The sequence below is a fragment of the Caloenas nicobarica genome, chromosome 16 (genome assembly GCF_036013445.1).
Source record: "Caloenas nicobarica isolate bCalNic1 chromosome 16, bCalNic1.hap1, whole genome shotgun sequence".
In the NCBI taxonomy this organism is placed as follows: domain Eukaryota; kingdom Metazoa; phylum Chordata; class Aves; order Columbiformes; family Columbidae; genus Caloenas; species Caloenas nicobarica.
This window is the reverse complement of record NC_088260.1, coordinates 4,917,625-4,930,974: the sequence shown is the minus strand read 5'-3', so window position 1 is coordinate 4,930,974 and position 13,350 is coordinate 4,917,625. Positions and strand designations below refer to the sequence as shown.

Here is a 13,350-nt window from a genome sequence, read left to right as displayed (position 1 = left end):
ACAGCCCATGATAACTCCTTCTGCTTTGCATTATTTGGCACCTGGGAACACGGATCATGCAAGAAGAAATGCGTCCCCATGGAATGGCCGCATCCTTCTGCTTGGCTGCCCGGGGCTCCCTCGCGGCACGTGGCAGAACCACGTTCAGTTTGTGAATCTCCATTATTGTGGCTTCAAGCACCGAGGCCTGAAGTTGCAGGCTGGCGGGACCTGAGTACAACATGGCACAGGGGAAATGTCCCTTCCCATTCCAAGCCTTGGGCATCAGTCCTTGTGCCAGTCCCAGGCACTTCAGAGGAGTTCATGTGCACACCAAGCTTTTTATTTTCAGAGATTATTTCACACGGAAAACAGAACTGGTTATTGACACTGACCTGTTGTTCCTTGAAAGTTTTCTGGTGATTTGAGACGCATTCATCTTTGAATCTCTGACTACCTTCCAGGTATACCTTTTGTCACAGAGGTGTGTATGTGTCACTCTGCATTTTCACAATGCTATGTTCCTAGGGGTTTCCTCTGCCCTCCTTTCTGTCCTAAACTATCGGTAGTTCTGCAGGTCTTCTGATCACAGCCACATACTCGTAAATCCCAGGAACGATTTTTCTCTGTTCTGGTGTGTGTAAGAATTTCCTGCACTTAGTTATTGGAAATAGAAAACAGTCTCAGGGGAGTTAGAGAGAAGGGTGACAGAGATGGGGAGGTGGGGTCCTGGACATCAGTAATGTGCTTGCATGTTCCAATCATCTTTTCTTAAAAACACAACGGAGCTTATGTTCTAAATCCTACATTTTGGAGATCCCAAGGATTTAGATGGGGTGGCCAAGCCAAGCATCCTGAACTCCTAGTCAACTAGATGACACGGGACACCATTTGTTTCAGTTTGAAACTGTATCTAGATCACTATCAGTGAAGATGCACTTGAACCAACTTTTGATGTAATCTTCCAAAAAAGAAAAAAACCCCAAACTGTCACCCACAAAAAAACCTCATGGAGGAGCCGCTGACGCACAGCTCCACGGTACTTAAACACAGCTTGGCCGTCCACATCTACAGCACTCCAGGCAACCAGCAGCTTGAGCACCGACATCCAGCGAGGTTTCGGCCAAGTCCGCTGCCCTCCCAGCCCGCCATGAGACGCCGAGCAGGTGGGTGCGACTCAACCTTGCTACGGGTTGTAGGGGTGCACTGGCGGATGTTCATCACTAGGCTCAGTTATTTAACATCTATACACTTTGTAAATTCAGCACGTTGCACAAAACCAGGAAGTTTTGCAAAAATGATGTAGGTGCTTGAGACCGATCACTGTATTCTTTTTTTTTCCCCACTCTTCATTTGAATGCAGAGATCAACAGGTTTGCAATCTTCCTCTTCTGTTCACTGGTTTCTTTGGGCTCCTTGGCACCAACAGCCATCTCAGAAGAAAGCAAAACTACTACGGGACACAGGCAGAAGCATTTTACTACCAGAATAAAGCCCTTAGCATCAATAATAGAAATGAAAGCGACTACCTTGTTTAAAAACTACGTAAGTGTATTATTTTGTATTTGCTGTGTCTATGTGTGTGGAGAAATCTCTTGAATTATTATAAAACACTAGAAAGACTATAAGAAATATTCGTGTCTCTTCTCTGTATTCCATACATGAAGGAAAGCACTTTGCATTCGTTTAGGACGGAGTTGGAGCAATGTCTAGGACAGCTGGGGAAAGCTGGGGCAGCGTCGCCTCAGCCAGCTGTGAGATGTGATCCTCCAAACTAAATGTGTTGCTCCTTCTCGGTCTCCTGAGTCACGCTGGGCTTGAGGCTGGCATCTTTTTGGATGAAACGCTAGAAACACCGAGAGAATTGCCTTGGTCTTTGATCTGATCCTAGCACTAGAGCAGTCAGGAGCACTCCTGCTGAAAATCCTGCTCAGCCCATCCGTTCCTTGGAGTTGGTAAAACGTGCACTGAACCCAAGCGTCAGTGCTTCAGATGAATATCAATTACTGGGAACGCGTTCCTAATAGTACATTGATAAAAATCAATGTAAACATTTCCCCAGAATTCATTCTTGAAATCAAAACCACCTCTGCTGAAACAGATGAAAACCTCCTCAGCGCAAAGCAAATCTCTTGCATGAGTAAATTTTACCCATATGCCAAAAAAAAAAAAAAAATTTAGAAAAGTTGAAAACAAAGCTAAACAGGCTATTAAGACAGTAAGTTCTGCACAATTATAGCCACAGATAGTGTGCAATACCTGCTCAATAAAAGGACTGTAGGTGTTAGTAGAGCTACTGAACAACAACAAAAACCCCCAAGCACACACAAACTGAAAGGTAGGTGTGTATGTACCCAGACATCCGAATGTGAAGCAACTACCAGGAAAGATGCGAACTAAAAAATTAATAATTTCTCTGTCCTCTTCCTCCCCTACAGAATATGTGTATCTCTGTAACGCCCCAAATGGTGAGCTGGCTAATGGCTGACTCCCAGGCCAAAGAGATGGTGAAGAAAATACCTGAATGCCCAGCTTTTGAGGCAGATTGCTGCGTTTTCCATGTTTTTTACAACATTTTGCAAAATGTAAGAAGCGATATAGAATTAATCTGTGGTAAGAATTTAACTTCGTCTGTCGATGCAAATATCAATCAGCTGAATGTGACAGTGAGTGAAGGAGCCGCGCTTCACAGCTGCCAGAACAAGGAGGTGGATCACAGTCAGGTCCAGAGCATGGACATGGCGGGGAAGCAGACGTACATCTGGCAAGTTTTACAGAAATACGAACAAGTTATGCAAAAGACGAGAAAAATTTACTCTTCAGCAGAAATGTAATATGCCAGGATGAAAAAAATAACTTCAAGATACGAGAGACTTGGCAAAATGTGACCTACCAGTAGTTATGTGATCAGTGTGATGCCAGGAACAACACCGATAATGTACTTGCTAGTCTACATATTATAATATATAATCTAGTTTAATTTAATATTTAAAGGATGAATGCCTTAAGTTATTGATTGTATTTATTATAAAACTATTTATACTGTTTTATTTGCAACAGCATATAAAAAGGATGGACTGATGTAACTCAAGGTGATTTAATTAACCAATCATTATATAAATAAGCAAACAGGAAAGCATGATTTCAGTCATTTTAATGTCATTTATATTTTTATCTTGTAATTATTTTTTCAAAAGAAAAGTTGTTAGTAGACTGATTTCATGCTTCTTTCTTTGCTAGTGAATCATATTTATGAATTTATGTAATACATCCATTTTTATAAATTTAAGTGATTATACAGTTTATATGTATTTATTCAGATTTTTAACTTTTATATTTTAATACTGAAAGGGAAGAATGATATATTGTAGGTGAATGGTTTTACTAATTTTCTGTCATTATATTTGGATAAAACCTGGAATTTAATTAAAATGAGATTAAATAAGACTAATATTGCTGGATTCTTGTTTTACTATGTCATTCTTTCTTACAATATTTTTGCATTGAACACTTAGTGTTTTATTAAACAGCAAATTCACTAGTTGTTTCTGGTCCTTGTGTTAAAGATATTAGAAACAGCACATGTCCTCCTTTCCCGTCCATTTTCATTCATAGCGATTTTGTTTCTTAAGACCCCAAGCGATTTCTCGTTTGGATCCACCAGTGGGTAAATTGTTTTCTAAGCGGCTCCCACCTCTGGCTCAATTCTTGCAGTTTCTGCATCACAGCTCCAGAGTCTGGTTTGGGTTTACAAGTTCTCATGGTTCACGGCCAGCAGCAGCTCAGACTCGACCACGGCACCGAAACGTGGCTGAGCTGGTAACAGAGACACTCGAACGGTCCAGGAGCACCAGCATCACTGGCTGGGGATGGGCTTATCCCCAGGGCAGGAGCAACATCTGCTGACCTTCCCAGGTAGGGTCAGCAAACCACTACAAGCAGGAAGACGTTTACATCCTGAGGGCTTAGACATCACCATCTCCAGTGGTTGACACAAACCACTTAAACCTTACTGAACCAGAGGATTAGACAGGGCTGCTCCCTGTGGTTTTCTCTGTCATGCACCTCTTTTCTTTCACCTTCTGAATATGTAAATAGCTACATGAAAGTGTTTTCCTTGGAAACAGATTTCCTCAGAAGTTCGAACAAGATGCTAAGGTGAGTCAGATGGTCTGTCCCAATTCACGTCATGGGAAGAGCAATCTGAAAAAAAGAAGAGAGTTGTTCTTCCCATGGCGGCACAGAATTGTCATGCCAGCCCTGCAGACTCAGCTCACCTGGAGAACTGGAGTCCACCCACACGGGATGCACACCTGAAATGGGGAGACACAGGCTTATGCAAAGCTGTGGCGAGCTGCTGTTCTCCTCACATGTGCTTGCAAGAGAATCGGGCTTTGCCACAAGCGTTTGGGAGCAGCAGGGCAGGCAGGCTGGCAGCAGAACATCAGACTTCAAAGGGCTGAGGTCAGGAAGCGATGACCAAGGAGTCAGAACAAGAGTGTAAGTGCATGCCTGTGTGAGACAGAAACAGTGACTGCGGACAGTCTGATGCCCAAAGTGACACAACTGCACCACTAAAGCACTTCTGACATCTGCCTTATGCTCATTTCTGCAAGCTCCTATAGCAGCCACTAATGTTGTCAGATGGAGTTTGTTTAGGTTCTGTAGGCAGCCTCTGGATGTGGGGCTGCTCAGTTACTGTCCTTTTGTCTATTCTGATAGTCGGGTCCCTTCAACCTCAGCCAGATGTCGGGGCTGCTTCTTTGAAGAGCCCTTCCCACTTCTCCAAGAAGACAGGGCAGCTTCAGAAAAGGCAGGGATATTAAACAGGTTAGAGCCGCATGTTGGATGACTGAGCTTGGTCTGTGCAGTAAAGACTCGAGAGCCAGCATTAGCCCTAACGCAGAGGTGCTTGTGTGGCTTCCTTTGCAAGAGATTCTCACGACCTCTGCTGCTCAGCCCTGAGGCAGAGTGCTCAAAAGCTCACCCTGAAGCTCAGAGATTCTCAAAACATGACCTGAGCATTCACCGAGTCACTCTCAAGAGGAGAAGGCTGCCAGCCCCAGACAGAACAGTGCGGGAACATCTGCAGATCCATAGTTCTCCTGCTGCAGGATTGTCAGGGCTCAGATAAATCCTCCTCAGCCCTGGAGGGCTGGAAGTTGGGGGATACACCTGCACCATGTGCTGCATCTCTGCTGCGATAGTGAGGGGGTTCTTGACATGCAGTTCCTCATTTACCCTGACAGAAAATGAAGCTGTTGGCTTTCAAGGCCTATGAGGAATTTACAGTTGAGATGGAGGAGTCACAGAAGGGCTTTGTAAGAAGTGTCAAAAGGGCAGGCAGCAGCAGGACTTAGGGACACGATGAGTCTAATCTTCTGTGTGTTTGTTTCCATTTTGTGATGGAAAGATGTTGCGGTTTGCGATACACACACCTTATTCTGAGATAGGAACATGTTAAAGATCAATCCGAGTGACAACAAGGACTCTTTTGTGTTTGCACACAGGGAACTTCCCAGCACCCAGCTATTCACTGCCTGCCCACCTCCTGGTGATGAGCAGCCTCAGGAGGAAAAAGTCCTCAGGGATGAGACTAGGCACAGAAGAGCTCCTGAGAGCAAACATAGGGTAAAAAAAAAAAAAAAAAAAAAAAAAAAAAATCCAGCAAGCATCATTTCCCCTTCTTTTACACATAAAGACAGCCCTGAGCTGAAGTGCCAATTCCCTTACAGCAGTGATTTCACTTGGCGTAATTTCCACAGAGTAAACGTAGGTCCACTTTTGGTGTTGTTCAAGGGTTAGCAGAATCAGCCACAAACATAAGCCATTTCAATAATTGGTTTTTGGCACATCAGCTACAGTTATACCAGCCTCGCTGAAATCACCATAAAATCAGTAGTAAAGAAACAGTGCTTGTCAGCCACAGCTCCCTCCCAGAGCAGTTCGATAGCATCACTGCAGTAACATTGGTGTTTGTATGCCTGGTCAAGAGTGAAGTCAGGCTCAAGTGTTGGTTTATCACTGCTTAAATAGCAGTGAAGAATCCCTGTTTTCTACTGAAATGCTTTATGCGAGATCAAGCTAGAGATACTAAAACAAATAAACACAGAGTAAGAAAACTGCTATACCTTCTCCTGGAACCACAGGCCTGACTCATAAAAAGTTCTCATAAACTATATTAAATCAAAGCCACCAATCGCAAAGATGAGATTAAGCAGCATCAACTCTCGTGCAATGATTTTAAAATAAAATCCCTCTTTTCACTCATCTATTACCTTTCACTTCAACTCGAGCCTCAGTCACCCAATACTGCTTCTACTAGGCAAGAAAATCCAATATACCAATGAGGTGCCAACTGAAGCACAGAGAGCTGAAGTGTCCTACCAGGGCAAAAAAACCAAAACAAAAATCAGTCATTAAAGGCAAAGATGAAATGCTATTTGTTTCACTTTTTAAATGGACTTAAGCAGCTCAACACCTAACAGTGACATCAGTTCCATGGGAATACCGTGTTATCCAACCTCAGTGCAGCTCTGTGGAGTCCACTGTCCAGGCAGCGTGTGAGCCAGGAGTCCCAAATCCACGCCTGTAAGAAAATAAAATCATCAAGGCATTGGTGCAGCCCCACAGGCTTAGGAGTTTTACCTTTCTTGGAGAAACACCAGGGCTACCTTTGTATTTACTAGCCCGTTAAAAGTAGGTGGAGAAATAAATAGACGTTTGTTTGCTTAGTTTTGTCAAAAGAGCTTGTTCTCACTGTTACGCTTCATGGGATTAACAACAATAAGGGTCTGATCACTTTAGGAACACATCAGAATATCAATATGTTTGGAAAATTACATTATGCACAACATGAAAGAGCAGACTCAGTGGTTATTTAGGGTAAAGAAACACCTCAACTTGTGGAGATGGTACTTTACCCACCTGTTCCCAATCTCTGCTGCTTCTCTGAAGGGGAGCAGAGCTGACTACATAGGATAATTTTCAATTTTTGCCAGTTTGGCTAACATTTACTCTGGTGAGACAGGGAACAAGCCAGCACAAAGCAAATACAGTCTGGTGGCCAATGCATGGGGAAAAGAAATCACTTGTGAGCTTCAAATAAGATCATCAGAGTGAGTTTCTTAAAAGGAGTCCAGGCTTTGGAAACTCAGAGGAGATCAGCCTTGCAAAGGGAAAGCCAAACACACAGATCCCAAAGGGGTAACGTCAGCATCGCTAACAGGGAAATGAGTCCTTGTCACCTTTTGGAGTTGTGAAAAAGGACAGCACGTGCTGGTCCTGATCCAGGAACGATTCCACTTACCATCTCCTCACATCCAGTTAGAAAATAGAGGCATTACAACTAGCTTCTTCCAAAAAATAACCTTTATTGTTTTGGTTATAAATATAAAAAAATGCATTGCACAATTTAACAGACCTACTGAAAAGTGCTACATATCAACAGCACAACAGAAGTTGTGTCATGCAACAGAACAGCAAATCTAGGCAAAGCAAGAGCACAACCTGAAGTCCTCATACCTCCAAGCTTTTTTTTTTTGCTTTTTTTTTTAACAAGAATGAACTCCATTCACTTAAAACACATTTAAATACAAGATTAGAAGAAGAAAAAGAGCAATTTACTCACTGTACTGTTAATTAAAAGGCTTGCTCCTAACATTGATATCTTTTGATTTGAAACCTTATTCATGTTGGAAAAGTTCAGATAATGGCTAGAAAGTAATTCTATTATATGCCTAAGATGTGTTTCTTTGTAACTGAATCAAGTTTTATGGATCAATCTACAATTCGGTACTACCACTTCCGCTCTAACACAGTAAATCAGCATGAAATCCAACCAAGAATGAAATAAAAGGAAACTCGAGGCCTTAACTGATGTTGTGGGAATAACATTGGGGTCCTATAAAAGAAAAAACCACCAACCAACCAACAAAACAAACTCCTCTGAAACTCAAGTGTATAAGTTAAGTAGGAATAACAGGAGAACTCCCGTTGCCCTCACCTAATCAAAAAATCTCCTAAAAGTCATCAACAGCTGTCCATAGTCCTCCAAGACTGGTATGACTGAATCCCTACAGCACCTAACCCAGGTATCATCAGCCTTTTGATTTGGGGTGTTTTTCCATGCAGTAAAGGTGGAAAGAAACCAAAAAAGAAAAAAAAAAAAAAAAAAAAGGTCAAAATAGTTAACAACCCGTTCTATTTTCAGCAGTACCTTCTAGTTGGCAACATCAAGGCAAGAACTATCCACTCCAGAAACACAGAAAGCAAAATAGCTTTCAAATAATTTGTACTACATAAGCATTATCTTACTGACTGTTTTTGCAGTGAGCTTCCCTCTCCTGGGCTCAAACTGCTCTTCAGGAGTTCTGGCCTTTAAAAGCAAACAAAATAAAATTTACCTGCCCCTGTCACCTCCACCACACTTGCATACACACACTCTCTCAAGGGAATGTAAAATACCCTGAAGATACAAAGTAAAGGGATGCTATTTTTCAACGCGATTTGACAGCCCTTTGTCTTTTGAAGCCATTCCAGATCTAGAGATTGAAGCATTTTCATATTTACTGGGTTTCTGTCAAGCTTCTGGTATGACAGTACGTACACGTGTGCGCATGTGCCTGCGTACACAGCAGCGGAGGACGGTGAAGTCAGGGGGAAAGACGCATTTTTTTCCCATACACAGAATTTTTCGCGACCTCAGTTTCAAAAGGCCAGAGTAACGCCACCCAGGTAAAATCCTCTTAAAACCCAGAGAAGCCCCACTGTCTCAATTCACCGAATTTTCCACACAGCATTGTATTAAGAGGAAGAATGTATGACTTCAGATAAATCAAATGGATACACGACACCAAGATCTAAGGCACAGATGGAAACATTCTAGGAAGCCTCCCTTCATGGAAAGCTTCCCGACGGGTCTAGAAAAGCATGGAAAAACATGCCAATCGGGTCAAATTGTGTTAGTGAAGAATCCTTTGGTTTTGTGCAGAAATCAGATTGGTGAAGCGTGTGCTTGTCTCTGCTCCTACTGCTCATTAATTCCTTCACTTCTAGTGGACTCCTGGACTTTCACCACTTATTCCTCTGCTAAGAGGGAGCATCATACGAGCTCAATTACTACACCAGATAACGCAAAAGTTCCCCAGATCTTGTGTTTGGGGTGGGCACCATCTACAATACACTGATTAATAGAATTCAAGGCCAGGAGGCACCACTAGACAATCTCAGTTTGACTTGGTGCATATCACAGGCCATAAATATTTTATCTAGCCATTCCTTTAATGAGTGAAATGTGTTTGATTTGACTGAATATCACTCGTATTCAATTATATGGGGATTCGTTAAAAATTTAGCACCAGTTCACTGAAGACAGACGTGCGTCATCTGTAATTCTGTGTAGACTATAGGCACTGTGTGTTTCGCTTGCTTAAGTATATTTTGGTGACAGAGGAAATTAGATCACTTCAATTAGCAGAGAAAGCATTAATTTTTTTTTTTTTTTTTTTTTTAAATAAATACAGTACTTAGACTCCTCAATGGGTAAGACAGACAAGGAGATCAAACATAAACCAAAGTGGAAAACTATGCAGGAATTAATACATACGTGGTCAATCTCTTTTTGTACCAATCCTCAGTATTTCTACTGTGCAGATGTGAGACACAAACCAGCTTTTTCCTCCTGTGTTTCCAAATGAAGTGAAATCACACCCCTCACAAGGTTAACTGATAAAAGAAAAAAATCCTGATTTGCAATAACAGGGTGACAAAAATGCACTGAATCACTGCTTCAAAGAGCAGCCACATCATTTCTGGTAATCGCAGTACGTGGAAAAGATCTTTTCACTTTTCTTTCCCTCCCTCCTACACTCTTGCCTAAGTAAGCAATCTTTTACTTAATTTTTTTCTCTTTACTATCTAAGATTTGCAGTCTTTTAATAGTGCCATGAACTTGCTTCTCCACCACAAGTTATTGAAATAAGCACTCTTCCTCCAATTGTAACCAACTCATGATGCAATCAGGATGTCGGTTTTTCCATCCACATCCAGATAAAAACCATTAATGGACAAAATTTTTTGCAGTTCAGTCACACCACCTCTTCCTACTCCTTTAAGGTCCTTTTCAGCTTCCAATCCATTCAGCGAGATCTGAGACGTTCCGATTTAAGCTTAGAAATTGTCAGACTTCCCTGGGCTTTGAAGTCTGCTCGTAGTGCGCTTGGCTCGTTGAGACAAAACTCTAATGTCATTGATACTAGTAATGGTAAAAATCAAGCACAATCGCTGCCTGACAAGCAGGAGACCACACTGCAGAGGAGGCATTACAGAATCTGCTCATCTGAAAAATACAGCAAAAACACAAGTGGGTCTTTTCTTGGACAATTTGCCTATTGATTTCTTTCTAGAAAACTGGATACGTGTTTTTAACATGCAAATAAGCATGTAGATATCTATGAATCTCAATGAGATAGCCCAGCAAAGAAAAACTTGAGGGACACTCCCCAGCTAATCACAGTGTTAAATGACTTTACTGGTGTCAAGTTCACAATCAATGATAAAAATGGGAAGATTTAAAGCACTGATTTAAAAAAAAATTTACACTTATTCAACACTTTTTATCCAGATGCATCCCAAAGAACATTGCTTGATTGATTACAACATTATGTACGAAAGACGTAGATACAGATCCCCCCCGAAAATCTACTCACTCTTTAATTACTATGACAATGACAACCTGTGTATGCTATTTCAACAACCCATTCCTTAGCTGAGCCCTGGATTTTTGTTGGTTCTGTCACAGGGACACAGTTTTCACATGTGCCACAAACTTCAAACGATATGTCAGATCTACTGTAAAAACCAAAGTCAACAAAAAAACATCTCCTCATTTGTCTGCACAGCTACAGAAAGGCTTGTTGGTACTTGGCTCACGCCATTTTGGCATTTTGGCTTCCCCTTGGGCTCCGTTCCCCTCAGCAGTCCCCAGTACCTCTGCTCAGGGGAGGGCTCTGGGATTCACCTTTCACTGTTTCTTCTCACTACAGTCCTGCTCACACGTGAGTGAACTCTGCAATGAAAGCCATGAGCTGCAAAATCCCAGCACAAAGAAGAAAGAAAAATACTCCTTGTGCTTAGTCCCACTCCCCAAGCCTCTTGTTTCCTTTTGGCCCAGCAAGTGGAGAAGACTGGGGACAACGTAGAGGAAAACGACGGAGAACCTACCGACCCCACTTCAGCATGTGCGATGCCCAAATCTTTTAGCTGCTCCTCCTTTTAGAGCTGTGATGCCAAATAATCCCCTCCAGGCAGCCTGCTTTTCAAACTGGAAGAAAACTTCTCAGGGGAGGTACCAGGGAACCGTTACTCACAGTTTCCATAGCTCTTAAGAATCAGAATCAAGTAATGAGTTGAATTACAAGGGTCACAGGATCATTCCAGACTACGAACAATCAGACGCAATGAATATCCCAGTGCTGTCACCGCTGTAATGAGACTTAAGTTTATCTGCAGCAGAGCAGAGTACTTGCTCATACTGTCACAGAAAAATGTTCTGCAGTGTTTTGGACTTTAAACATATTCTTACATGTTTTATAATTCATGTTGAACATAACCTTCCCATACAGACCAAATTTAGCTAAGTCTTTCAGGTTTTTCAGACAGAAGGTAAAAAAGAACAAGCAAAAAAAGATGAAGCAGCAAAGAATTGACTACAAGTCCACGTGCTTTGATACAGTTTCTGAGATAACAAAAAAACCAATTTCTTAACATTAAAACCTCAACTCTCGTCTCTGAAGCGCTACTACATTTACCTGTGGATGTTTTTATATGCACATATTTTATGAAGAAGGCAGCTGAACTCTGCAGAGTGCAAGAAAACAGTTCCCAGATTAAATGCATATGAAATTCATGTAGCTATCCCAACTGCAGAATCTAAAACTACTTTCTCGCACTTACAGCAGACCCTGCTACTCACTTGCAATGGCTATATCAGGAAAAATAATAAAAATCAGCTACTTTATTTGCTCAAAAAATAAAGCATGTCTTGAAACTGATCATATGGCAATGATACACTCATTCAAATAAAAATACATGAAACAGAGCCTGAGATTTTAATTCTAGTATTTTTGCCACGAGTTGACATCATTGACAGATTTTTCTTCTCCTTTGGTTTTTAATATGATCCTGTTTAACAATTTTTACTATTCAAGTAAAACAAATGGAACTCAATACCAGAAAACAAAATAAAAACCACATTTTTTTTTCACAAAATACAAAGTATATTTCCCCTTTAAGAGAACATTCCTTGGTATACAAGATTTACACTTCAGAGTACTTCGTACTTGAAGCTGTTTCATAGAAATACGTTTGTTGCATATAGATGTACGCTGCATTGATGGAGATATATTGCTGCCTGCAGGACTCAAACCTGCTGAATTTACCTGAGCTTGGTGTTTTCTCACTTAATGGAGTACAGCACAGCACTGAAGAGGAATCAAAACGTTTTGACAATGTTGCATCATACTTGCACACATTCTGAAGGCAGAGCCAGATGCCCTCAACAATGTCTCGGATGATGGAGAGAATTCTTTCTAAAGTGCACCAACTGACAGGAGACTCGCCAGGCTGCTGGGCTGGCCAGTTCTCCACCCCGTTGTAGAAGCAACTCATCATCTTTGGTTGTTAGGTGTCACCGTCTGTTGTGTTCATCGTGTTAACTGCCTCTGCGGCTTGCTCGGGCAGGCGCGATGGATCCGACAGAATGGAGGTGGTTTTACTGAGATCCCGGAGGGTGTTCAGCACCACTGTGAAAAAGTCAGAACAAGAAAAGCCTTTAGTATGACTGTGAACAGATCCACGCAGGTGCTGCAAGGCTGTTACACGAGAGAATTATGGAAACATTTCTGCAAAACCTGCACACCTCCACACAGAGCAAGAAACAGAGATGTGCAAGAACTGTGCCCAAGGAACAAGGAATGGAGATCCAGGACTTTTAACAAGACACTTATTCCTTCTACAAATGAGAGTACCACTTGGAAATTTTAACCGTAATGTAAATACTTGCTGAATTGCAATGGGGAAAGAATCAAGCAATCATGCCCAAACAAAGTCATTCGAAAGCTGAACACAAATCTCAGAAGTCTTCCTTCATAATGAGGTAAATCACACTGGCAAACTTACTCCAGCTAGAGTGGACTATCTGAAATTTAAATGCAGCTTGAGACTGTTTAAATTCTGGTATCTATACTCAGCAATTAATGTTTTTTCTATTCAGTTTTAAGCATGCAACCAAGTGTCTTCACAGTCAAAAGAGGTTCTTATTTTTCCATTGAGGTAATAAAAAGGAACTGGAAGTCATATTCAGCACCATGT

The 13,350-nt window shown here is 41.6% G+C and overlaps 1 protein-coding gene across 1 annotated transcript in view; it reads right to left on the bottom strand.

Moving 5' to 3' along the window:
- Nucleotides 1–7,342: 7,342 nt before the first annotated feature.
- The window catches only part of MLXIP (MLX interacting protein), a 44,661-nt gene continuing 38,653 nt past the window's right edge, over nt 7,343–13,350 (bottom strand). The window contains exon 17 of the mRNA XM_065646150.1: nt 7,343–12,782. Coding sequence (XP_065502222.1) covers nt 12,661–12,782 — 122 coding nt within the window. The 3' untranslated portion in view covers nt 7,343–12,660. The remainder of the gene's footprint in view (nt 12,783–13,350) is intronic.